General features: G+C 45.8%; 2 protein-coding genes across 2 annotated transcripts; one reads left to right on the top strand and one right to left on the bottom strand.

Annotated features, from left to right (window-relative positions):
- Positions 1-10: 10 nt before the first annotated feature.
- ENTR1 (endosome associated trafficking regulator 1) lies at positions 11-12,189 on the bottom strand. The gene is made up of 8 exons (XM_072124502.1): positions 11,965-12,189; positions 4,540-4,652; positions 3,840-4,208; positions 3,655-3,728; positions 3,092-3,203; positions 2,863-2,925; positions 2,456-2,595; positions 11-2,367 (listed from the first exon to the last, which is right to left on the bottom strand). The coding sequence occupies exons 1-8, from the start codon at positions 12,023-12,025 to the stop codon at positions 2,274-2,276; spliced, it is 1,026 nt and encodes a 341-aa protein (XP_071980603.1). The 5' UTR covers positions 12,026-12,189; the 3' UTR covers positions 11-2,273.
- On the top strand, positions 12,113-23,008 carry PMPCA (peptidase, mitochondrial processing subunit alpha). The gene is made up of 13 exons (XM_072124501.1): positions 12,113-12,271; positions 14,088-14,290; positions 16,453-16,532; positions 16,827-16,909; positions 17,185-17,279; positions 17,529-17,629; positions 17,907-18,170; positions 19,583-19,675; positions 19,756-19,874; positions 19,955-20,045; positions 20,784-20,846; positions 20,953-21,097; positions 21,564-23,008. Exons 1-13 carry the CDS (start codon positions 12,225-12,227, stop codon positions 21,731-21,733), a joined length of 1,554 nt encoding a protein of 517 aa, XP_071980602.1. The 5' UTR covers positions 12,113-12,224; the 3' UTR covers positions 21,734-23,008.
- The last annotated feature ends 4,897 nt before the right edge of the window (positions 23,009-27,905 follow it).

Genomic DNA, 27,905 nt, shown 5'->3' with positions numbered 1-27,905 from the left:
ATAATAAAATATTGAATAATAATTTATTCGGGAGTATAAAAGCAGATATCACATTTTGGTTTCCTCTGCAGAACCCCAGACCTGTTGCTTACCAAGTGCAGCGATGATGCTGGAGCTTGTAGTTCCCCTCGCTGCTGGCAGGTCTCGGGTTCTTGGCTTACAACATTGACTACATTACAGAATATAATAAATAATTTCTATATCTCCAGTAAAATACAATGTCCCCTCATTGGGGGGGGGGGGGGGGTGACTGGCAAAACTCTGGATTTCATATAAAATTAATTTCATTATAAAAAATTAACACTGCATAGAGATTATTTCTTTTATGAATATATTAGGGGTGTTGTGGGTGTGTGGGGGGGGGGTAATGTATTCTCAGCATGGAGATGGTAACCTTCAGCATGTGAGTGGTTGTAAAACTACAACTCCCATCATACATGCAAGTCTTGTATCATGCTGGGAATTGCAGTTGTACACGATGAGATCACCATCACTGCTGATGTACAGTATGGGATGTATTCATTAGTAAAGCAGGGACCTGTCTGTCTGGTTAATCACTGGACAATATGATGTTCACATTCAATTCATCTTCAAGATCGCTGCTTGCTGTCATTGAATGGGAACAATCTTGCAAGCTGCTTCAGCTTCAAAACCTGCACAGACCCAGTACTACACAGAGCTGAGGCTTTGGTACAGTGTATCTTGGTATAATAATATTATGTCACCTATACAGGCTGACGGATTGTAAGCTCTGTGGGCCAACGTATACATATAGTAGCAGATGTTGGCCACTTTTTCGCACTGCTGTGTTTATCTCATATTACTGCAGATACAGTGTAACAAACCTTCAGCTGTGGTGATTTACTATTCCCTACATAGTTTAAGTCTGACCCTGCTCTCGATTAAAGTGTCATAAATGGATCTTTTATAGTATCAGGTAGGTTGGGGGTTAAGAAAAAAAAAAAAAAAAAGCGGACACCACACTCCCCAGCTGATCATCAAAAATGACCAAAAACAGTCCTGAAAAAGAGCAATAAGAAACTAGGAAATCTACCATCAAATTCAAGCCTGATAATCCATGGACACTTACTCATAGATCCAGGCCCTGTGACTATGATAATCTTCTTATATTTGTTATCCATGGCCACCTTCCTACTAAAGCTTCAATCACTGTTACAATGAGCAGAGCAGGTCTCCACTGCACTTCCTGCTGCTAGATTACAAGGGCTGAGGGAGGAGATGGAGAGCAGGGGAGAGTGAGACATTCTGCTCATTGTAACAGCCTGTGAATCTGCAGCACAGAGTGCTATGGTAACACCTCCAGAGCCCATCAGGCTCATTAGCACAATCATAAAAGTTAATTTTAGTAGGAAGGAGGCCATGGATAACACATATAAGAAGATTACCACAGTCACAGTGCCCACATCTATGAGTTATGTCCCTGGTTTATCATGGTGGATGTTGAAGTTAATTTCTTTTAATTAAAGGAGAAATTCAGGTAAAAAAAAAAATGTAATCTAGAAATATGTTTAGTACACGTGCAAATATATAATACAGATATTTCTATAGAAAGTATGTGATACAAGTAATCTCACAGTGCTAGACACAAACTAGTGGTTAACGACTCACCAGATACTGGGGAACTACAACTCCCAGCATGCAGGACAGCTATAGACAATGCTGTGTATGCTCTGGGGTTGTAGTGTAAGGAGCAGGATAACCTGCTGCTGGGGAGATGTGCAGACGCCAGGTGTGAACATGGAGAAAGGATTGTACATTGATATAGTCCGCCATGTGGCTGTGCCTGGTACTACAACTTAATCTCATAGAAAAAGCCAGAGATTATCTATGGTGCAATGTTGGGAAACACGGTCATCTGCTCCAATCTTGCAGAGAGGTGTTTGAATATTAGGGGGTCACCCAAGGATAAAATGTGCATTGGCTAGGAGGCACTGGGACAAGCATGCTCAATGCAAGGTCCATAGCATAGAGACAGATGCCATCACTACATAGTAGTGTCATACATTACACCAACCCTATTACAGCTTCCTGCCATTATTGCTAGAAACAGCGCTACACATATCCACAGGTTGTGCCAGGTACTGCAGCTTAGCTATGTTTATTTTAATGTGCAATACCAGACACGGCCAGTGTACCATAGTGGCGCTGTTTCTAGGAAGACAGACCCTTACTTTCCAGACATTACTTGCATCCAGTATACCGAGTGCGGCTGAGCAGCCAGTAAAGTTTCCCCCCAGTAAAGTTTCTTTCCTCTATGATCCGTCATCGTGCACCTCTGCTATTTTGTCGATGGATCTCAGTAGTTCGGCTACAAGGTTGAGGGCCTCGGCTCCGGACACCAGCTGCCTATTGTAGGAGGGTAGAGCAACAGTGTGTTATATACAGATAGAAGGACCATGGGGGTCAGTGGACCCTAATACAACACACTACTTACCTGATGGACGCCTGGGCCCCGCTCACCGCCTTGTGCAGGTTCTCCAGGGCCAGGCCGGCGTTCTGCTTCACTGCGTTCATGCCGGCCGTCTCCCCCCGGCGCAGGGCTTCGTTCTCCGCCTTGTAGGTGCTCAGCTGGATCTGGAGAACAGAGATGTGTGATGTGAGGTTTTCTTAAAGGGTTTGTCCATGCCAAGAACTGTAATAACCTGTTGGTAGGTCATCAATATAAGATGGAAGCAGATAGCAGTATCCCTTGTGCCGGAGCCATGTAGTAGCCTAGCTGCAGTACCTCACCATGGCCACTGCATGATAGGTGGAGCTGGACACTGCCGAGTCACCCCCCCACATCTGATATTGATGACCTATTACTATCCTCATCACATGTTTAGGCTGAGAATTACCTACCTGGAGGAGCGCGACCTCCTGCTTCAGTCTTGTCACGTTGCTCTCGGCTTTTGCAGCTCTTTTCTACAAGAGAACAGTCACATCAGGACAAGGGGGCGGAACGCGTCCACCTCAATATGTGCAGGAGACCCAACGTTCTAATGGAATGTTCATTCCCCATTATTTTCACCACCTCTGCTTGCTGTCAGTGACTGGATCATCACATACATAACCCCGGCGCAGCACTGACCGTCATCATCTGCAGGTTCGCCTCCACTTGCTGCACCATGGACTCCAGGTCTTGCGCTTCCTTCTGCTCCTCCAGAATTTTTTCTTCCAGTTTTCGCTCAAAATGTTTAACCCTATGCAGAATGTATTATCCATCAACTGGAAATAGTGTAATACACATCTATATATCATCATATCTATATATCATCCTCATGTCATGATGTATGTTCTCAACGGGGTAAAAGTATTGAGTGGGATCCCACACCCACTGAACATTGTTCCCAAATAGGTCAAAATCCCATTCATTCAGAAATTGCTGTGTTTGGACCGGCACTGCTACTTCGTCACTCCTTACCAAGCACAGCACTGTACATTGTATAGTGGGCACACTTGGTATTGCAGCTCAACCGCATTGAATTCTCTGTAGCTGTGCTGCTGATATGTGGGGACATGGTGGCTTAGTGGTTAGCACTATAGCCTTGCAGCGCTGGGGACCTGGAGGGGTATATGGACTGAACAAATGTACTAAAATAACCTTAAAAGGACTAGGACTCGCAGGATGAGACCCGCTCTTCTGATACTGACTTTTCTGACTGCAGTTCGTTGAATTTCTGTAGTTCTTGAATTTTCCTTTTCAGATTATTATTTTCTTCCAAGACCTGAAATATAAAGCACAAGGTCCGCACAATGATTTCCTGGGGTCGTGTAAACACTTCTCACAGCTGAGGGTTTGCTACAGTGTCTGCAGTTTAGGCATTAGTGTCTCCTACCTCCTCATAGCTCCTCTGCTTGTCCTGGAAGAGGACCCCGTCTGCAGGGATCTTCCTGGTTGTGATGGGGGGCTCCGGATTGCTGTAACCATCAGCGGTGGGAGAAGACCCCCCTGGGATCCGCCATGTTGTAAACTGATTGACCCCCGAGATGTCGCTGTATGCGTACGACTCATTATCTATACTGTCAGAAGAGGTGCTGACATTGAGGGTCTGCTCTACCACAGAGGGGTGATAGCTTCCGCTCCAGTCCTCCTCCTCCTCCTCTTCATCCTCCAGGAGATCATTATCCACTGTGGGGTCCTTAAAAAACGTGTCCTGATACTTGTCCCGGGGCTGGGGGAGGAGAGAGCTGCCATGTTTGTCTTCCTAATGAGAGAGGAGGAGAGATCAAACGCACTAGTACATGCATTTATATTCCAGGACTGTAGCTCCTAACACTGCTGTGCTCTTAGCTCTCTGCAATGAGCTGCTGCAAAGCCCCTCCCCTATGCTCTGAGTGATGTCCGTAGTATCTAACTGGAAACCTGTAGCTGCTTTTACTCAGAGCAGAGGAAAGATGCAGTTGAATACCTCAATGCAGAGAGCTAAGAGCACAGCAGTGTGAGGACAGCACTGCACCTGGAGATGCTATAATCCTGAGTTAGGTCACAGTCCTGCCGGTTGCAGCAATCACATAATTCAGTCTGAGGTCACTCACACTGGAGAAGTCTCCTTCACCGTTTCTCCCGGCAGGTAACACAAAGGTTTTACTTTTTACAAATTCCTTAAACGAAAATGGATTCCCCTCATCAGGAGCGTCGCCATCGCTGTCTGCAAGACACAGGAAGAGAAGGGTTAAAAGTTATAACGGGACAACAGAATAGAAATCACAGCAGAAAGGTTCTCGCTTTACAGCGCAGCACTTATCTCACTTTATAGTGAATGGGTTTCGCTTTAGCGAACAAATGTCCTGTTTTACAGCGCAGCGGTCCCACTTTACAGCGCAGCGGTCCCACTATACAGCGCAGCGGTCTCACTATACAGCGCAGCGGTCTCACTCGCCTTAGAGCGCAATTCAGACTGCACAGGAGCGGACGGTAAAACAGACGCTATTGGGGGGGGGCGTGGCTAGCTAATGGCGGGTTAAGACGCACGCTTGCAGTGCTCCGCTCCGTGACCCAGATAAATCAAGGCAGCAGGCTTGGAAAAATTCTTACCCCGGTCATGATGGTGGGGAAAGGAGGCAGGAACACAGGGAGATCCCGCCCGAGAAAGGAAAACGGGAGTCTGGCTTCTTTCTTCGAGCCGGCAGGCTCCGCTAACAAGCAGCCCACGCCAGCCAAGATGGCCGACGGAACTGAAGATAGCGGCGCTGCATGCATAAAGACACAGGGGCAGACCCCGCAGCCCGAACCTACTACTGCCGCAGATGGGACCGCGCAGCCTGGGAGAGGAGAGACAATAGCGCAGAAGGAGGCAGCACATGGCATCCCAGCACAGGTAGGCTCGGGGAAACGAGCCGCAGCGGGGGAGGTAGCAACTCGCGGCATACGCGCCACGTGGGCAGTCATGGCGGCCCCATCAGGAGCACACAGCCCTAATAGTCCTCCGGAGAGCAGCTCTGGGCCCTACAGTCCACGGCCGAATAGTGCTGGTCCCCCCTCACCTAAACCCTGTGATGATTGGGAAGGAGCCCATAATACTCCACACGGGGAAGCCGAAGCTGAGTTACCTTCATCAAGCCCTGGGGCCCACTCTACACCCCTAGGGGCCTCTCCCTGTTGGGCATCTGCTCACAGCCCTGCCTCCCCCCTCAATCCCCCGGCCGCTGGCGGCGGGGGACAATGGCCTGGTGCCACCTCACCTCCTATGCCTACACATGATGAGTGGGATTGGAAGACACATATAATGGCCTTGCCTACTAGAGAAGACCTGCAGTCTTTGCTGGGGAAAATGGAGGCCTCACATAGGAAAGATATGGAGGACATTAAATCAGAGATTAAGCATGTGGGCCACAGGGTCCTAGAATTGGAGGAACAGCAGGAAGGTCTGCGTGATGTTATTCATTCTCATAAAGAGGTTATTGTACAACATACATCGCAAATTGCTGACATTATGGATCACCTCGATGACATAGAAAATCGTCATAGACGAAATAATTTGAGAATACGCGGCCTACCTGAAGAAATCCTACCACCGCAGTTAGAAAGTTGGGCCCAGAAATTCTTTGGCAACTTGCTACAAATGTCTCCTAATAAAAAGATCGAAATTGATAGAATCCACCGCACACTTGGCCCGCGGTCCTCAGATCCTAAACGAGTGCGCGACGTCATTTGCCGTATTCACTTCTATAAGGATAAAGAGCGTATTCTGCAGCATGTCAGAGACTCTGATGGATTACAGCATGGTGACTCTTCTATTCTGATCTTGCCAGACCTAGCCAGACGTACGCTGCTTCTCAGAAAAGCTTTAAAGCCATTACTCCAAATGCTCAGAGACCGTGATATTATATACAGATGGGGGTATCCCTTTCAATTGCTGGCTAAAAAAGATGGGAAGAGCGCATCCTTCAGACGGCTGGGAGACCTCCCTGGATTCTTAGGAACTTTTGGCCTCCCAATGGTGGCCCTACCAGATTGGCCATGCCCAGTTTCCCTGCCAGTTTCCCCTCCGAGGGAACAATGGAACAAGGTCCCGCCGAAACAACAGCGAGATCCCAAGAGACCCAGAAGTGCTACCCCCATGGGCTTATCCTAAGATGAGAAGTGCCAGTTGCCTAGATGGTTCTCTAGAAAGGGATATCAGTCTATTTGTCTTGTAGTCTCCCTAATTATAACACTTCGAGGAGGGAGAGATACGGGTTATGGTTTTAGGAGTTATAATTCAATATGCCAGAGTCGCTTTGCTGTAACCAATGTTTGGCCTGCTGCCTATATATTTGGCCTGAGGGGCCACGGGTTTACTTACAGGGTCAGGTGCTAATGCACGACCGTCAAAAGCTTTAGCCTAAGTTCCCAAGTAGGGCTGGCGACACCTAGTGTTGTCTAGTGTAAAGCACTGTAGTTTAGTATAGTCTGTTGAACCAGTCAAATCGGTTCAATTCCCAATCTGTAGAGTGGGAAGTAGTTACGTAAGAGTTTTGGTTTTGTCAAAGTTCATAGTATTTGTGAACCCCTGTCCGTCCTTGTTTGTACTGTAAGTCTGTGTCTAGCCCGTGTCTACCCTTTCCTCCCCTCCTGTTTTTTCTTCCTTTATTCTTCTTTTTGTTCCCAGCTCCAGCTTCTCACCAACTGACACAAAATGTCCAACCTATCATTTGCCACATTTAATGCTAGGGGCTTGAATAGCCCAGGGAAAAGGGGGCAACTATTATATAGTTTCCACAAGAAGCGTGTGCAAATAGTCATGTTTCAGGAAACTCATTTTAAGGCCTCTTGTATACCTACATGTCGTAACAAATTCTATAACGTATGGTATCATGCACCAAACCCAGAGCAGAAGTCCAAAGGGGTCTCCGTGGCGTTTCACTCCTCCTTCACACCACAGGTCATGGACTCTAAGGTAGATCAGGAAGGCAGATTTCTTTTTCTCAAACTTTCTGTTGCAGGCTCTATTTACACCTTGGCTAATGTCTATTTTCCCAATGTAGGACAAATTGCATACGGTATTCGCATACTGGAGGACTTGGCAGGTTTTGCTGGGGGTTCAGACATCATACTTGGCGGAGATCTGAATGTACCACTTGATCCAGACCTGGACACCTCTGTAGGTAAGTCCTCAATCTCATTTGCGGCCACCCGTAGACTAAGGCAGGAGATCACTAAATTAAACCTTGTAGACCTTTGGAGGATCTTACACCCAGCGCAAAGGGATTACAGCCACTACAGTAGCGTCCACAACACATACAGTCGTATTGATGTACTATTGGTCTCTCATTCCCTTCTCGATCTTGGCCCTACATGCTCTGTTGATCCTGTGCTGGGCGCTATAAGACCCTACCCTCAGAAGAGGAGGATTTTCTCCTGGAGACTCAATGATCACTTATTAAATGATGCTCTATGTATGGCTGAGATCAAGGCGGCTGTAGAGAATTTTAAATCAGGCAACACAATAAATCATACTAATGCCCCGATTATGTGGGAGGGACTAAAATGTGACTTACGAAGAATATTCATGAGCCACGGGGCCAGACTTAAGAGGCAGAATGCCTTTAAACTTAAGACCTTGCTAGCAACTCTGGCCTCCCTTGAAGCTGCAAACAAAGCTCATAAGACTGATACTCTAAGAGCAGAACTGTCTTCCGTTAGGCAACAAATTTTGCAAATTTTGGATCAGAAGACATTATGCGCTAGAGATCGCCTAAAATTTGGATTCTTTGAGTATGGCAACAAATGTGGGAAGTGGTTGTCTAGGGCCTTACATCCCAGACTATTATCCTCACGGGTCATGTCTATCAACTCTCCCACCAAGGGTACAATAGTCAATCCATCTGGAATATTAGAGGAATTCAGGGGATTCTATGAATCTCTGTACAACCTGCCAATCCACAGAGACACAGATAAGAAAGAGGCCATCGCTGCATATCTGGAAAGATACGCCCCTAAGCGCATATCACAGACGTTAGCCCAGGGTTTGGAGGGCGAATTCGCACCTGAAGAACTCGCTCAGGTAATAAAAGAACTGAAAGTGGGTAAGAGTCCGGGACCCGATGGTTTCTCCCCACGCTTCTATAAATTGACAAAAGCAGATATAATAGACCCCCTCCTGGCTGCATATAATGCGATCGCGAAAGGGGCCACTTTTCCCAAACAATCTTTAATGGCACATATTTCTGTGATCCCAAAGCCAGGGAAAGACACCACCCATTGTGCCAACTTTAGACCCATTTCCTTAATAAACATAAAAATATACTCTAAAATGGTGGCACAGCGCTTGCAATCACTGATACCAGGGCTCATACATAAAGAACAGGTGGGTTTTGTCCCATGTAGGGAGGCCAGGGACAATACAATCAAGACAATGGGGCAGATTTACTTACCCGGCCCATTCGCGATCCAGCGGCGCGTTCTCTGCACAGGATTCGGGTCCGGCTGGGATTTAAGAAGGTAGTTCCTCCGCCGTCCACCAGGTGGCGCTGCTGCGCCGAAAATAATCTTAACGCCCCGGAATGCACCATCCCATAGCAGGTGAAGGTGAGCGCTTCCCAAGCGACACATTTCGGTTTTTAAATGCGGCGGTTTTTCCGAATACGTCGGGTTTTTGTTCGGCCACGCCCCCCCGATTTCTGTCGCGCGCATGCCGGCCCCGATGCGCCACAATCCGATCGCGTGCGCCAAAAACCCGGGGGCAATTCATGTACAAGCGGCGCAAATCGGAAATATTCGGGTAACACGTCGGGAAAACGCGAATCGGGCCATTAGTAAATGACCCCCAATGTCTCTGATGCACGCCGCTCGAAGACAAAAGATCCCTATGTGCCTCTTGTCTGTCGATGCCGAAAAGGCATTCGACAGAGTAAGTTGGAGCTTCATGGAACAGACCCTTAGACACATAGGCCTTGGCCCCCTTATGCTAACACGTATAATGGCCCTTTATCAAAACCCGACGGCGATGGTAAGGGTGAATGGAGATCTTACTCCACCGTTTAACATAAATAATGGAACTCGCCAGGGATGCCCCCTCTCACCTCTGCTCTATATCCTAGTGATGGAATCATTAGCAAATGCCATTAGAGGTAACGAATCTATTAAGGGCTTGCATATAGGCGGGTTCCACCACAAATTGGCCATCTTTGCCGATGATTTATTACTATTTATTACGCAACCACGAACAACACTCCCATCAGTAATGGCTGAATTCAAAATATTCTCTGAACTTTCCAATTTTAAAGTTAACCTTACCAAATCAGAACTACTTAATGTAAACCTACCTGACACTTTGATAGGAGATATTAAGAGCAAGTTCCCCTTTCGGTGGGCTGAAAATGCCATCACGTACCTAGGGATAAAAATCCCAACGGACCTGTCTAGCTTATTCCAGGTTAATTATCAGCCCCTCTTAATGTCACTAGAGAAGGAGCTCCTAGCCTGGAAGCGGTTGCCGCTCTCCTGGTTCGGGAGGATAAGTGTAATTAAAATGGACATACTGCCGAAACTGCTCTACTTCTTCCAAACAATCCCCATACTACTAGCTACTTCTTATTTTAATAGACTTAAAAGGGTAATCTCGGATTTTGTATGGGGCTCCTCCAGACCCCGAATGGCACTCAGACTTCTCACTAGGCCTAAAGAGCTAGGGGGGGCGGGTCTGCCTGATATGGGTCTATATCACGAGGCCTCTATGCTAGCTTGCTCGGTAGATGCAGTTTTGAGCGCGTCCTCTAAGCTGTGGGTGTCACTAGAAGCTTCTCTAAATCCTGCACCCTTGGTGGCATCCCTTGGGCTTCCCGCAGCAAATCGCGACACATCCTCTCCTTGCTCACCCTTATATAAGGCACTCCTGGGTAGTTGGGACAAATCAAGGAAACGGTATAACATGACCTCCATACCGGGTCCCCTGTCACCAATTTTTTTAGATCCTAGGTGCCCCCTTCGAGACCTTAATTCTAGTTTATTTGGACTTCCGTTGAACACAGTGGTACAAGTACGACACGCACTAGACGGCCGTGACATACACTCCTTGGAAGGATGGTTCCCTGCAGGCATGAGAGGTAGTAGGTGGTTTATGACTAGGCAATTAAGCAGTTTCCTATTATCATTGGGCCCCACACAAAACCTTACAAGGGAACTAACATTTATAGAGCAAATTCTTACGGGCAAAGATGCTCCTAGACATTTGATATCTGCATTATACGGGTGGCTGCTGAGAGAGAGAGGACTAAAAAAGAGCCAGTCCCATACAGACAGGCTTGGGAGAGAGCATTAAGTAAAACATTTACTGAAGAGGATTGGGATAAGGCGGCTGTCTTGACCCATAAACTCTCTGTCTCGTCACAGCTACAGGAGACAAATTTTAAAATTATGGCCAGGTGGTACCGAACTCCAGCTAAACTACATAAGATGTTCCCAGCAGTATCTGACACCTGCTGGAGATGCAATGGGGAGCATGGATCTATGTTGCATATTTGGTGGTCTTGCTCTGCGGTTAGAGAATTGTGGGGTGCGGTTTTTACACTCTACAATAAATTATGGTCAGACACAATTACACCATCACCAGAGATTGGGCTTTTATCTATGATACCCGGTTCTATTTCCGCAATAAAAAAGGGATTCCTGAGACATTGCATTTCTGCCACTCGTCAGATTATTCCCAGACTCTGGAAGTCGAGTGTATGTCCATCAAGGGCCCAGTGGGCAGAAGCCTTGAATCATATAATGAGAATGGAGGAGATGAGGGCCATGGAGGGACTAGCGGATTCCCAGATGGATAAATACACTAAGATATGGTCCCCGTGGATTGACTTTCGTAGCTCGGCTGAATTTGCGCCCTGGATAACAGGCAACGGTGCTACACCCTGACACATATACATCAGGCAATGAGGAATTTGGTGTGAGTTGGATTTTCCCCCTTTTATTTATTTATTTATTTATATCCCTTCTTATAATCCCTTTCCTCTTTCCTTGTGTGTTCCTTCCCGTCCCCCACTTCCCTTATCCCTCTGTATCCCTGCATGTTTTACCCCATGTCTTCCTGTGACGTATATGTTTAATGTGGTTACTGTTGATACTACCCGCTTGGTAGTGGCTTAGATTCTTTTTATACCTTCTTCAGGCAATGCAGTAAGGACCTAATCCTTATATTGGAATTACTAATGTGGTCGATGCCGAGCGAATGGTCATTTATTTGTAGATAAATATTGGATCCGCTATATCTGTACTTGACTACTTCATAACATGTATGCTGCTTTATTTTATAATATCTCATTGATAATGCCTTGAATACTGTTTTATGTTGATTTCAATAAAAGCTTATTGAACAGAAAACAGACGCTATTGGTACCAAGTAACTGTGCACAGCAGAGGTTTTGTGCCAATGTATATTGAAGCTGCTCTCATCCCAGCAGGACCAGTCATGTGATCCTAATCAGACAAGATGGGACTGAGGGGTCAGTACACTACACAGTCCAGCTATAGGGGGCACTCACCATCCTGGATGATCAGGGTCTTGCCTTTCCTTCCTGGGGGCTGCCTGGAGAATCCTGACATGGCTCAGGCTGGGGGCACATAGCCCGGGAGGAGACACCAGCAGGGGGCAGCACAGCGGCCGCACATGCCACACTCAGGAGCGCGGCTACAGCTGACCGGTGCCAAGCCCCGCCCAGGAAGTGACGCCGTAGGCTGGACCGGAAGCAGGAAGTGAGGCTGTGAGACGCGTCTCGCCGAGGTCAGGGGTGAGAGTGTAAAGATGGCGGCCAACATGGCGAGGAACCGGGCGTGGGTCGGGATAAGGAGGTGAGTGGGGTCAGGAGAGGGGGCAGTGACCCCTATATGATAAAATCACGTGGAGAAGTTATGGGGGTCCATGTCCTACAGCTGCTCCACCATTACTCCTATGTTTCCAGTAATAACAATAATCTTTATATAGCGCCATAATATTCCGTCACTACACTACTACCCCCAGCATTCTCTCGGGCAGTGCTAGGAGTTGTAGTTTCTAGCATGTTTTTACTGTTGGTGGATTTAGATTTATATCAATTTTTATTTTATTGGTTTTGACAAAACCCCTGCTTACTGTCAGTGAATGGAAGTCTGATTGTTTCTATTCTGATGTGACCTGGTCCTGCTCATATACATTATATATACACACGAGCTGGACGTGATCAGGGTAGGAACGCAGTCTCTAAATGTAGTCATTAGTGTTCCATTCACTGACAGCTAGAAGAGATCTTGTATGCAGTTATAATCTCTGCTGGGTGCAGTATGCTTTGTATCTGTCTCTTCTCTCGTGGCGAGGGCCCTGGACACTTGTACACGGGGTTTGTACTAAGTTTGATTGTTATCCATAGGAACAAGCTGACTGCTGGGACCCCGACTATTCTCGAGAATGGGGGTCCTGTTCTCAGCAATTGATGGGGTTTCAGGTTGAGCATGTGATCTGCTGCTTAATACTATGCGAGTGTCCGATATGGGCGAGCACAGCGCTCAAGTATCTCCAACACTACCATTCACTGCCTACGAGAGGCAGGAGATATCTGAGGTTTATAGTCTTTAGTTACTGACATGCCCATAATATTGAATGGAGCGAAGGGACCCACGTGTGACCTGCCTCTCCCTCATGTAGTGAAAATTTGATCCTTGTTCTCCAGATCTCCCTAGGGTCATAGCAGTCAGACCCCCAGCATTCACCATAATTTTCTATCCTGTTGACAGGATCCACAATCAAACTGGGTCCAGCTCCTATGGAGGGGTTCTAACTCCCAAGGAGTTCTCGCTCCATTTATTGGTGAAATTGGATCCTGTTCACTTCATTGGGACACAGGTGCAGTACCCTGCACTTCCACTACCAGGGATCGTCTCCCTACACTCTTGCAGAATGTTCTTGGTCTCTTCAGTGTACAGTTTCTAATGGACTTTATGAGGGGGATGTATCATACATCAGCGTTCCAGATGATGGTGGCCACGCGTCCCAGCGTATATATCAGGAGGCTTAGGCCTCTTGATGTATCTAGCTGGCTGCACGGCCACCAGGCAAAACTATGCCTGGTCCGACCTGGGGTAATTTTGCATTATTTTTTAAAATATGGACTGGAGGTGATGTAGTCGATGTAAGAATTGCAGATTCTTGCCCTGCGCAAGAATTTGCAATTGTTTTGCTGCTACTATGTCAGAAAATGTAGAATCTGTGAAAAATCTTCCACTATGTTTTTGGTCCTTCTCATATTCAAGATCTCTGCTTGCTACCATGTAGTGGTTTACACAATTCTCACATTTAAAGGAGCTGCCCAGAGTTTTAATATAATCCCCTATGAACATATGGCTCGCTTCTCAGGCCTTATATGATGTTTGTCGCTCATGTGGCCTGTTTACAACTTGGTAACATGGACTGGTATGGTGCTGAGCTGCAATACCAGGCACAGCCACTATACAATGTACAGACTCCTCAGACCCCACTGATCTTGTATTTATGAGCGGTCTTTAGAAAACCCAATAAATACGCATCCTATACAAGTCTCCTTTTTAGAGGGGGTGTTGGTTGTGGCCGATTAGTGACCTAACTCTGTGCATGACGTGGAGCTGCAGTACATTGATGAGCTGTATCTTCTTCCAGGTATGAGCTGCCAGCCTACAGGAGGTTCAGCAGCAGCAGCCCCTACCCCAGCATACCTCTCAGCACCCCCTTACCCGGGGTGCCCAAGCCAGTGTTTGCAAGAGTAGACGGACAGGAGAAGTACGAGACCAAGGTCACCACTCTGGAAAACGGCCTGCGAGTGGCTTCTCAGAACAAATTTGGACAATTCTGTACAGTTGGACGTAAGTAGGAAGATAGTCTGAGAGCATGATGTGTTGTGGGTCAGAGATGTGATGTAGAGTCTGCTCTCTGCAGCAGAATAGTGAGTGCAGCTCTGGTGTATAATGCAGGATGTAACTCAGGATCAGTACAGGATAAGTAATGTCCATATATGTACACAGTGACTGCACCAGCAGCAGAATAGTGAGTGCAGCTCTGGAGTATAATACAGGATGTAACTCAGGATCAGTACAGGATAAGTAATGTCATATATGTACACAGTGACTGCACCAGCAGCAGAATAGTGAGTGCAGCTCTGGCGTATAATACAGGATGTAACTCAGGATCAGTACAGGATAAGTAATGTCATGTATGTACACAGTGACTGCACCAGCAGCAGAATAGTGAGTGCAGCTCTGGAGTATAATACAGGATGTAACTCAGGATCAGTACAGGATAAGTAATGGCATGTATGTACACAGTGACTGCACCAGCAGCAGAATATTGAGTGCAGCTCTGGGGTATAATACAGGATGTAACTCAGGATCAGTACAGGATAAGTAATGTCATGTATGTACACAGTGACTGCACCAGCAGCAGAATAGTGAGTGCAGCTCTGGAGTATAATACAGGATGTAACTCAGGATCAGTACAGGATAAGTAATGTCATGTATGTACACAGTGACTGCACCAGTAGCAGAATAGTGAGTGAAGCTCTGGGGTATAATACAGGATGTAACTCAGGATCAGTACAGGATAAGTAATGTCATGTATGTACACAGTGACTGCACCAGCAGCAGAATAGTGAGTGCAGCTCTGGAGTATAATACAGGATGTAACTCAGGATCAGTACAGAATAAGTAATGTCATGTATGTACACAGTGACTGCACCAGCAGCAGAATAGTGAGTGCAGCTCTGGAGTATAATACAGGATGTAACTCAGGATCAGTACAGGATAAGTAATGTCATATATGTACACAGTGACTGCACCAGCAGCAGAATAGTGAGTGCAGCTCTGGAGTATAATACAGGATGTAACTCAGGGTCAGTACAGGATAAGTAATGTCATATATGTACACAGTGACTGCACCAGCAGCAGAATAGTGAGTGCAGCTCTGGAGTATAATACAGGATGTAACTCAGGGTCAGTACAGGATAAGTAATGTCATGTATGTACCCAGTGACTGCACCAGCAGCAGAATAGTGAGTGCAGCTCTGGTGTATAATACAGGATGTAACTCAGGATCAGTACAGGATAAGTAATGTCATATATGTACACAGTGACTGCACCAGCAGCAGAATAGTGAGTGCAGCTCTGGAGTATAATACAGGATGTAACTCAGGGTCAGTACAGGATAAGTAATGTCATGTATGTACCCAGTGACTGCACCAGCAGCAGAATAGTGAGTGCAGCTCTGGAGTATAATACAGGATGTAACTCAGGGTCAGTACAGGATAAGTAATGTCATGTATGTACACAGTGACTGCACCAGCAGCAGAATAGTGAGTGCAGCTCTGGTGTATAATACAGGATGTAACTCAGGATCAGTACAGGATAAGTAATGTCATATATGTACACAGTGACTGCACCAGCAGCAGAATAGTGAGTGCAGCTCTGGAGTATAATACAGGATGTAACTCAGGATCAGTACAGGATAAGTAATGTCATGTATGTACACAGTGACTGCACCAGCAGCAGAATAGTGAGTGCAGCTCTGGAGTATAATACAGGATGTAACTCAGGATCAGTACAGGATAAGTAATGTCATGTATGTACACAGTGACTGCACCAGCAGCAGAATAGTGAGTGCAGCTCTGGAGTATAATACAGGATGTAACTCAGGATCAGTACAGGATAAGTAATGTCATGTATGTACACAGTGACTGCATCAGCAGCAGAATAGTGAGTGCAGCTCTGGAGTATAATACAGGATGTAACTCAGGATCAGTACAGGATAAGTAATGTCATGTATGTACACAGTGACTGCACCAGCAGCAGAATAGTGAGTGCAGCTCTGGAGTATAGTCATATATTTGCTGTGAGGTAGAAGTATAGATGGAGAATCTTGGCATAATACATTGGGGTAGATGTTTATGATCCTCTCTCTTTATTGCTGGTGAGTAGTATTTATCACGTTTCTGTATTGTTGGATTATTGTGACGTTTCTGTGTTTTTTCTTCTAGTTCTCATCAATTCCGGCTCCAGACATGAAACCAAATACCTCAGCGGAATCTCTCACTTTCTGGAAAAACTTGCCTTCTCCGTGAGTAGACCCAGTGTGGTGCATGGGTCATGTCATGTACGTTATATGATAGACTTGTTATTATATTTGTATACATGATGTATGTGCAAGAATTTCAATGGCCACTAATCCTGAAGTGCAGTGTAATACCACCCTCTGTTCTCTGTTATCAGCCATTTCCCCTGAGTAGACACTTTGTTTTTCATTCGAATGAGTGATGGGGAATCCAGAACACTCAACAGTTGTGAGAACTCCCCCATACATCTATATACATGTGACTGATGATGACCTTTTTTTTTTTTTTTAACCCTTTAGTCTACAGCACGGTTTGGCAGTAAGGATGAGATTCTCTTGACACTGGAAAAACATGGTGGGATTTGTGATTGTCAGACCTCCAGGTAAGAGTGCTGTGTAGCATCAGCAGGTATTAGGGCTGTGGATTTGGGGGGGGGGGGGTAAGTCTATGGCGGGGGATCCTGATACTTCCAGGTGCATGCTGGTCCTCTTACTTCTATGGGACTGATGGAAGTGAATGGAGGGCCTGTGCCCTCATGATGCTGGTTCCACTCATCAGACGCTTGTCTCGCACCCAGTGTCTGGTACTGAGGCTCCTTCCCTTTGCGGTGAAATCAGGAGAATGTGACTTGTATGTCGTCTCTTTGCCTTCTTGTAGGGACACCACAATGTACGCCGTATCTGCCGATACTAAAGGTCTGGACACTGTGGTCAGTCTGTTGTCAGAAGTGGTTTTACAGCCGCAGTTGTCAGGTAAAGACTCTTCCCTATGAATCTCCTCTTCATTTTGATGGTGGTCTCTTCTCGCCCCCTAACCCTTGAAATTAAAGGGGTTTTAAAGGATTTTGATATTGAAAACCTATTCTTAGATGTCCGGTTACTGCAGATTTCATAGGGCAATAGTTGAAGTAATTGGGATGACCTCATAGTAGACCCCTAGAGATTTGGGTTAAAGACTCCTATGATGTCGTACAGTGTTGATACGGAGTTCCTGTGCCGTAGATGAGGAGCTGGAGATGACGCGCATGGCCGTACGCTTTGAATTAGAAGACCTGAACATGAGGCCGGATCCAGAGCCATTGCTGACGGAGATGATTCATGCAGTGAGTGATGCGGAGATTATACTATAGACTGATTGTATCACCGCTTTCTCTTTTGACACAAAGTATTTTCACAGAACTAATAGGATGGAGACACATTTCAGAGGTTGTCCACAATTAAGAGAAAACTGCACCACTCTAGTCTGTAGCCACTGTCTGGTATAGCAGCTGGTCCCTGACAATACAGACAATGATTAGGCGTTGTTTTTAGTAATCCTGGAGATCCCCTTTAAGAACTCAGCATTGAGGAGTTTTACTATTTTATTTTTGTCTTCTTCAGGCCGCGTACCGGGACAACACAGTGGGACTCCCCAGATTCTGCCCCATAGAGAACATTGATAAAATTAACAGGAATACACTTCACGCCTACATGAACAACTACTACACCCCGGACAGGATGGTGCTGGCCGGAGTGGGTATTGAACATGAGCAGTTGCTGGAGTGCGCCCGGAAGTATCTGCAGGAAGTGAAACCCGTGTGGGAGTCCGGGAAGCCAAAGAGTGTGGACAATTCCATAGCTCAGTACACCGGAGGGATCGTCAAGGTACCATTCATTTAAGGGGCAGGTCTCACTCTTTTCTTCATACTTGCTCTCACAAACAGCGCCCCCTCTGTCCAAAGGTTGTGTCTAGTATTGCATCTAAGTACCGGTTAATAACGCTGAGCTGCGATTGTAAATATAAGTTACGTTTAGGACGCTTGGCTATACCCAGACTGCACATTCTGCAGAGAGAAGCCACCATTGTAGCTATACCCCTCGTAATTTAAGGGCTAAAGCAAGATCATAGTTATACATGAAATCCCTGCTTCTCTCTTGGACAACAGTTGTCCCAAGGCTAAGCGGCGGCTCTTTCCATCATATATGATTCTTGATCTGCCTTCCCAGTTAAAATGTTTGGTCTGTGAAAAGCAGTAACTGAGGATGATTATCATGCTCCCCTAGAGGATTACAACCTAATATACTCCATAATGATAAGGCACACGTTAAGGCCTCATGGACATGTACATTTTGCAGGCCGTGTGCCGTTGGTTGTGGCCCGTTTCACTTCCACAGGAAGTGACTGTCCCCACCGCAAAGAAAGAGAGGAATAGGACCAACACTAGCATTCGTGGTGCTGTGAATGTGCCCAATAGAAGTTACTGGGGACCAAGAGTAGGTTGCACTATGCGTGACGTGCGCACAGACGTGTCCATACTACGAATCCAGCGCTGTACCCATTAAGGTGTATTTGCTGCATGGTGCCTTTTACTTGCATATGAAAAAAGTTGCTTTATTTATGTTACAATCCCCTTGGGTCTTGTATGGTACAGACTGAGGACTGGGGTCCAAATACTTCTGTTTAGGGTGCGGTCACTTGGTGCATTTTTAAACACACTAAAAATGCACAAGTTTTTACATGTTTTCCATGCGTCTGTCTGGTTTGAATCAGTTTTTTTTTTTTTCATTTGTGGAAGTGTAAGCAGCTGTATTAACAACTTCACAGCTACTCACACTTACACAAAATGAAAAAAAAAACAATTCAAACAAGTCAAATGCACGGTAAACATGCAAAAACGCAAAAAAAAATGGTCCAAGGACGCACTGTGTGACCGCACCTTAAGGATTTGGGCCCCAATTAATTCCGTTAAGTCTTCAGTTTCTGCATTGGTTATTGAGAGCCCAAGCTTGGAGTAATGAAACTCTCAGAACAGGTATAAGTCTACCAGCGACTATACAGAGGAAAGGTATAGACGTGTACCTCAAGATGATAGACGTGAACTGCACCTCCATTGTAGATGTCCTGTGCTGCGCTTATGTGGTGCGATGGTGTATACATGCAGAAATGATGCTCTTTTACACCACGTCTTCATTAGTAGGGGAGAACCCTGATGTGTGCTCTTATTGTAACCCCATGTAATTCATGATAAGTGAGTAGAGTTATATTCTGGGTCTCATGGTCTTCCTTTGCCTCGCAGGTTGAGAAGGACATGTCTGACGTCAGCCTGGGCCCCACTCCCATCCCGGAGCTGTCACACATCATGATCGGCCTGCAGAGCTGCTCCTTCCTGGTAATATTGTAGGATTGATGTATCAGTGATGTAAGGTCTCTGATGTGATGTCACTAATGTCACCCCATGTCCTCTGCTAGGAAGATGACTTCATCCCGTATGCTGTCCTGAACATGATGATGGGCGGCGGAGGCTCCTTCTCTGCTGGAGGACCAGGCAAGGGAATGTTCACCCGACTGTACCTCAATGTGCTCAACAGGTGACGCCTCATTCACCCCCACACCACCACAATATGGGGCCATGATGAAGAGGTGCTGACACATGTCCTTGCTCACACAGGCATCACTGGATGTATAATGCAACCTCTTACCACCACAGTTATGAAGACACAGGACTCCTCTGTATACATGCCAGCGCCGACCCTCGCCAGGTAAGTCCTTGCCTCACCCCACAGTACCTCAAGGTCCGGTTTACATCTCCATTAGGTCTTCTGTTATTTGTATCAGTTATTTTGAGGCAAAATCAGGACTGGTGGAACACACAAAAGAGGTGCAAATCTTACAGCAGTAAGAGGTGTAATGGAAAGACTTGCACATGTTCTGTTTTTTCATCCTCTCTTGATTTTTTTCTAACAAAACCTGATGCAAATAACTGAAGACGTAACAGTGATGTGAACTGGACCCAACAAGTTGGTGATGTGACATCTGCAAATGTTGGAGAGGAGAAGGATCAGTATTTCCAATTCTTTGTTATAAGGAGCATAAGGCACATTCCCTACTGCCGGAACACATGCATGCTCAGCCGTCTAAGGCTCCATTCACACAACCTTATTATCAGGAGACCAGCCATGGATCACACAGAGATAAGCAGTTCTTACTCTCCTTTGAGGATTCCTGTATAGTGTTAATAATGGTATAAATTGCAGTCATTATATAATATGGAAAGGGAATTTAATTATTTTTATAGATCTGACCCCTCAGGGTTAATGTAACAGACGCTTAGTCTAACATGATCCCCTTGTTCAGTAATAGATGGTAACCTATAACAACTGTTCATCCGTTCCGTATCATAACTGTGTTTACGTCTGTCAGAACTTTTTATACTTCTGTTTGGAGATGCCACCATCTTTGTAATGTAATCATTTTCCAACATTTTTATTCTTTTGCAGGTGAGAGAAATGGTTGAGATCATCACGCGGGAGTTCACCCTGATGGCGGGATCAGTAGGGGAGGTCCGTAGATGCTACAACACATCATATATATAATGCAGGGTGGTGTGTGTATACGTCACGGCTTCTGCTCAGTCTAAACTTATGACATGTGATCCTCCTGTTTTAGGTTGAACTCAATCGAGCCAAGACCCAGCTGAAGTCTATGCTGATGATGAACCTGGAGTCCAGACCCGTCATCTTTGAAGATGTTGGGAGACAAGTTCTGGCCACGGGGAAGAGGAAACTTCCCATTGAATTGTGTTCTCTTATTAGTGAGTATGGGGGACAGAGCCGCCCTCCTGTGTAATAAGGGCAGGGTATATAGAGACCTAGGATTATAGTAGCATTAGGTACTAACCTAATAGGATTATGGGGGTCCGTGTAGCCATGCCATGCACAGGATTGTTCTGGCAGTCACATATTGAAAGTGGATGTCTCTGATGAGACTACAAATTTAGGCGGGCCACAGATAAATGGCGCTATTAGGCTGCGTTCAAATTGCATTTTGAAACACAACAGCGAAGGAGATGAGATTCGCCTGATTACGGTTTGCAAATCACAATGTTAGCAGCAATGTAATGAGGCAAATCTCCTCTCAGCTGTTCTATTACGTTTGAAAACACAATGTAAATGGCGCATGTGAACGCAGCCTTAGACTACACAGCATTGCAGGGATTTTGTACGGCATAGTAGCCGAGTTCACAAAACTGTTGCCTTATCATTGACTCTTTATTGCAGGCAATGTGAAGGCGAGTGACATAAAGCGAGTGGCCACTAAGATGCTGAGGAGTAAGCCGGCCGTGGCTGCACTGGGGGATCTATCAGAGTTACCGGATTATGATCAGATTCAGGCCGCGCTCTCCAGTAAGGATGGACGACTGCCGCGATCCTATAGGCTCTTTCGATAGGTTGTGACGTCCGGCTATAAGGGGGACTTGAGTCTGCGCTGCGCCCCGCGGCTTGTACTGTGTTTTCATCAGTGATGAAATATCTTATTATTGTCTCGGAGAGATTTCAGCGGAGGAGTCGGGAAGTGTCTGAGGATCCTCAGTCTTTTACTCTGTATTCCTGTCAATATAAAGGGGTCCTCTGGTTAGTACCTGTTACCACTATAAGCAGAGCCCAGAATAATCCAGTATCACCAGTAAATATAAGGGCTCATTCACACTGCGCAGAGACCACGGTCCTCTATGGTCACCACCTATATGAGTGTGTGCTCTGAAGCCTTCCCAGCTATGTGGCCCCCATTACAGCTCGACTAGTGGTTGTCACCCCCAACAGAAGACACTGTATATTTACTGGTACATAGGTGTAGGATAAGCTGCTCATCTTAAAGGGGTTTTCCTGGCAAAAATATCTATCAATGATTTATCGATAAGATGGGTGGCCCCGATGATCAGCTTGGACACATACAGCTCCATCCATAGTGTAGTGGCCGTCCCGGCTTGCTGCAGGCATCACTTTCCTACATCTGGGATCTCTGGTACAGTATGGATGGTGTTCTCTGCTCCCAGCCCTGTCCACAGTGTATAAAAGCTGTGGGTGCCTGATAACTGATTTTTGTCCAGCAAACCCCTTTTACTAAAAACCATAGGGCCATCTGCCAGTGGTCTCTATGTGCTGCTCTTACATTAGAAACTCATGGCAGGTCTTCTCTGTAAGCAGCATCGCCCTCTCCATAGATTATGTGATGGTAAAACGGGACTCGAGTTGCAGTACCACATGTAACCTGCAGAGCCTGGTGGCGCTGATTTTGTGTTTGTAGTTTGGATTACTTTGCACTAATGATGGAAGATCCTCCACCCTGCAGAGGTAGACACTGTGAATGCTCATCCAGTCTCCATCATGTGGTTACCTTGCCATGTCTGATGCCAGAATACACGCATGACCCTTTTGTGTGGACTGCAGGTACTTGTTCTATTCACCAGGTTCATCCAGACTGAAGAGTGTCTCAGCAGGACTTCAGTATTACTGCATCATGGCGTCGTCTGTACCAGCCAGGTCTCCAGCTGTTGGGGGCATTACATCTTCCTGCACATTGGGGGTTGTAGTTTCCCAGCAGCTGGAGAGGATGGAGACCTCAGGTCATTAGCATTGGTCTCCCCTGGTCTGTGCTATGCGCCATGCTTACTAAGAACTGGTTTATAGTGGAGATTTTCTAAGTAAAACCTACTGTTTACTGACCCTGGTGTGTACCTAGTGTTAATTATAATGTATAATGCTTCATGGTGTGATACCGGGCCAGAATATAGAACTAGGACCCGTGTACCTGACCAATGCACTGCAATATGGTGCTCATACAAGTCTCTACAGCAGGGGTCTCAAACTCAATTTACCTGGGGGCCGTTGGAGGTAGATTCTGGGTAAGGCTGGGCCGCATCAAGTTTTCCACACAAAATGCGCTTACAAAATATCATTATTCAGATTCAAATGTCATGGCGTCTCCCAGTGCAAGGAAAGCCCCAAGCTGGGAGACGTGTTTTCTCTATGAACGCGTCCTGTGTACCGAGGGGTCCCTTTAGGACTGTGCGACCTTTTGATCACTTTTTATAGATTTTTTTAAATGTTTTCAAAATGGCAAAAAAGTGCTATTTTCAATTTTGGGCACTATTTTCCGTTACGGCTTAAGCGCAGTGAAAAACCGTTAATATATTTCGATAGATCGGGCATTTTCGGATGCGGTGATACCTAATGTGTCTATGATTTTTACTGTTTATTTATATTTATATCAGTTCTAGGGAAAGCGAGGTGATTAGAATTTTTAGGGTTTTTTATTATAATTTTTTTAAAACTTTTTTTATTTTTACTATTTTTCAAACTCCCTAGGGTACTTTAACCCTAGGTTGTCTGATCAATCCTATCATATACTGCCATAGGTGGGGATTTCCCTCCTCATTCATTACAATGTGCTATCAGCACATTGCAATGAAGGGGTTAAAACGAAACAGCCTCTTCATTCTTCGGAAGACCCGAGGCTGGCGACGGATCGCCGCTCCTCGATGACGGGGAGCGACGATCCTAAGCATGGGCGCCAACATCTTTTTGAAGCTGCTGGTTGCTTTGCCGGCAGCGATCACTGTGAAAACACCCGCGATTGGTGTTAGCACAGATTGCGGGTGTTACTTTGAAGGGTGATGTCAGACGTGGCGCTTTGTCTGCGCTTGCAAATGCAGACAAAGCCGTGCCCCCCGGGGCGGCCTGCGGCCCAATCGCATCTGCGTTTCTATTAAATTAACGCAAACCACCGGCGACTCATTCCCGATCGCAGGTGTTTCCATAGAAACGCCAATGCGATTGGTCCGCAGGCCGCCCCGGGGGGCGCGGCTTTGTCTGCTTTTGCAAGCGCAGACAAAGCGCCACGTCTGACATCACCCTAAGTCTTTGCTGCAATATGCAGCAAAGACTTACCGGCTATGGAGAGGGTTCAGCCCGTGGGCCCTCTCCATGCAGTAGGACCCGCTGCGCGCCGTGAACCAGTTAATTATTTCATATGCTTCCCCCCCCACAATGAATTATATTATATCCTCCCCAACAATGAATTATATAATATGCTGCCCCCCACAATGAATTATATTATATCCTCCCCAACAATGAATTATATTACACCCCCCCCCCACAATGAATTATATGATATCCTCCCCCACAATGAATTATATGATACCCTCCCCCACAATGAATTATATGATACCCTCCCCCACAATGAATTATATTACACCCCCCCCCACAATGAATTATATGATACCCTCCCCCACAATGAATTATATGATACCCTCCCCCACAATGAATTATATGATACCCTCCCCCACAATGAATTATATGATACCCTCCCCCACAATGAATTATATGATACCCTCCCCCACAATGAATTATATGATACCCTCCCCCACAATGAATTATATGATACCCTCCCCCACAATGAATTATATGATACCCTCCCCCACAATGAATTATATAATATCCCCCCCACAATGAATTATATAATATGCTGCCCCCCACAATGAATTATATTACATCCCCCCACAATGAATTATATTACACCCCCCCCCACAATGAATTATATGATACCCTCCCCCACAATGAATTATATGATACCCTCCCCCACAATGAATTATATAATATCCCCCCCACAATGAATTATATAATATGCTGCCCCCCACAATGAATTATATAATATGCTGCCCCCCACAATGAATTATATTACATCCCCCCACAATGAATTATATTACACCCCCCCCCCCACAATGAATTATATGATATCCTCCCCCACAATGAATTATATGATATCCTCCCCCACAATGAATTATATGATACCCTCCCCCACAATGAATTATATAATATCCCCCCCACAATGAATTATATAATATGCTGCCCCCCACAATGAATTATATTACATCCCCCCACAATGAATTATATTACACCCCCCCACAATGAATTATATGATACCCTCCCCCACAATGAATTATATGATACCCTCCCCCACAATGAATTATATGATACCCTCCCCCACAATGAATTATATAATATGCTGCCCCCCACAATGAATTATATAATATGCTGCCCCCCACAATGAATTATATTACATCCCCCCACAATGAATTATATTACACCCCCCCCCCACAATGAATTATATGATATCCTCCCCCACAATGAATTATATGATATCCTCCCCCACAATGAATTATATGATACCCTCCCCCACAATGAATTATATAATATCCCCCCCACAATGAATTATATAATATGCTGCCCCCCACAATGAATTATATTACATCCCCCCACAATGAATTATATTACACCCCCCCCACAATGAATTATATGATACCCTCCCCCACAATGAATTATATGATACCCTCCCCCACAATGAATTATATAATATGCTGCCCCCCACAATGAATTATATAATATGCTGCCCCCCACAATGAATTATATTACATCCCCCCACAATGAATTATATTACACCCCCCCCCCACAATGAATTATATGATATCCTCCCCCACAATGAATTATATGATATCCTCCCCCACAATGAATTATATGATACCCTCCCCCACAATGAATTATATGATACCCTCCCCCACAATGAATTATATGATACCCTCCCCCACAATGAATTATATGATACCCTCCCCCACAATGAATTATATGATACCCTCCCCCACAATGAATTATATAATATCCCCCCCACAATGAATTATATAATATGCTGCCCCCCACAATGAATTATATTACATCCCCCCACAATGAATTATATTACACCCCCCCCCCACAATGAATTATATGATATCCCCCCCCACAATGAATTATATGATACCCTCCCCCACAATGAATTATATGATACCCTCCCCCACAATGAATTATATGATACCCTCCCCCACAATGAATTATATAATATGCTGCCCCCCACAATGAATTATATTACATCCCCCCACAATGAATTATATTACACCCCCCCCCACAATGAATTATATGATATCCTCCCCCACAATGAATTATATGATATCCTCCCCCACAATGAATTATATGATATCCTCCCCCACAATGAATTATATGATACCCTCCCCCACAATGAATTATATGATACCCTCCCCCACAATGAATTATATAATATCCCCCCCACAATGAATTATATAATATGCTGCCCCCCACAATGAATTATATAATATGCTGCCCCCCACAATGAATTATATGATATCCTCCCCCACAATGAATTATATGATACCCTCCCCCACAATGAATTATATGATACCCTCCCCCACAATGAATTATATGATACCCTCCCCCACAATGAATTATATAATATCCCCCCCACAATGAATTATATAATATGCTGCCCCCCACAATAAATTACTTCATGTTCTGCCCACCGATCCCCTCTCTCCACCAATGAATGATTTTATACAATAAGCCCCCACCATGTTTTTACTGCTGTTTGATGAAAAAAAAAAAACCCTCATACTCACCTCTGGCTCCCGCGGCTTCTTTCCTCGTCCTGCGTCCGGACAGGAAAGGGTGCGCGGCCGCGTGATGACGTCATCGCGCGGTCGCGCATCCCAGTTCATGGAGCGATGTGCGCCGGGGTGGTTTTCCGGCCACATCGCTCCAGTAATAGTGCTCGAGCGGCCGTTTCCGGCCGCACCGAGCACTATACAGTGACGGGCAGGAGCTTCCTGTCCGGACGGACGGAGGCTCCTGCCCGACTGCCAAGGCGAGCCCTCTCCATGCAGCGCGACCAGGTGGGGGCCACAAAATATTGTCCCGCGGGCCGCAGTTGGCGACCCCTGCTCTACAGCCTACTGATGCTTTATGTGACTGTAGTGGCATAACAACTTTGTGTCAGGGCCACATATACAAAAACCATTATCAATGCTTGCGTCTAACACATTAAACTTGAGAATATACATGTAGACATGACACACGCACAGGCACACACACACACACACGTACGTGGTGAATACAAATATACCAGAAATGAATGTATTGCACTCATAAATATATACCAGCATATAATACTTAGCAGCAATAAATGTACTGTACAATAAGGCTGAGAGCAGAGATGAGCATCACTTACGGATTAAATCAGTAGCAGTTGCTTCCTTCTCCCTCTGTGTGCCTGGTCCATGCTTGTCTTTATCCTGTGGACTCTTCACAGGTGACAATTCTCCATCAGCTACACAACATCACAATGACTTTTCCCGGCCATCTGCAGAATTTGCCAGTCAGCTCTTTGCCACTAAATGTATGTCACAGGTAATAGAGTATAGTGCGGCAAATTTACTAGTAACAGTGCAGTGTGTACTATGTGCAGTGTCCTGTGTAATGTGAAGGGGGCGCCAGATTCAGGATTTGTGGCGCTCATTCTTTATGAATCTGGCGCCCCCTGCACTGCTCCGACAGAGTGCACCCACTTTTGGGCGAACCATTGGGCGTGTAACACAATTCTGATGGCCAGCAGATGCAGTCTGACCAGAGCGCCCCCTTAAGTGCAGAAATTTGTATCGCATGAAGAATAGTGCTACACAAAAGGGTCCCGTGCGACACAAATGTGTCACGGACACTTCTTAAATACACGTGTAAGCAGTT

This window comes from Engystomops pustulosus, chromosome 9 (genome assembly GCF_040894005.1).
Source record: "Engystomops pustulosus chromosome 9, aEngPut4.maternal, whole genome shotgun sequence".
In the NCBI taxonomy this organism is placed as follows: Eukaryota; Metazoa; Chordata; class Amphibia; order Anura; family Leptodactylidae; genus Engystomops; species Engystomops pustulosus.
Note: the sequence above shows the minus strand (reverse complement) of the source record. Positions and strands in the feature narration are given on the sequence as shown.

Excerpts from the sequence above, each read along its gene's own strand:
- ENTR1 (XM_072124502.1), bottom strand. The coding sequence starts at position 12,025 with ATGTCAGGATTCTCCAGGCAGCCCCCAGGAAGGAAAGGCAAGACCCTG. Across the intron at positions 4,209-4,539 it reads GTGAAGGAGACTTCTCCAGT|GAAGACAAACATGGCAGCTC; the intron begins GTGAGTGACCTC and ends CTCTCTCATTAG. Across the intron at positions 3,729-3,839 it reads AGCAGAGGAGCTATGAGGAG|GTCTTGGAAGAAAATAATAA; the intron begins GTAGGAGACACT and ends TTTATATTTCAG.
- PMPCA (XM_072124501.1), top strand. The coding sequence starts at position 12,225 with ATGGCGGCCAACATGGCGAGGAACCGGGCGTGGGTCGGGATAAGGAG. Across the intron at positions 16,533-16,826 it reads TGGAAAAACTTGCCTTCTCC|TCTACAGCACGGTTTGGCAG; the intron begins GTGAGTAGACCC and ends TTAACCCTTTAG. Across the intron at positions 18,171-19,582 it reads ACACCGGAGGGATCGTCAAG|GTTGAGAAGGACATGTCTGA; the intron begins GTACCATTCATT and ends TTTGCCTCGCAG.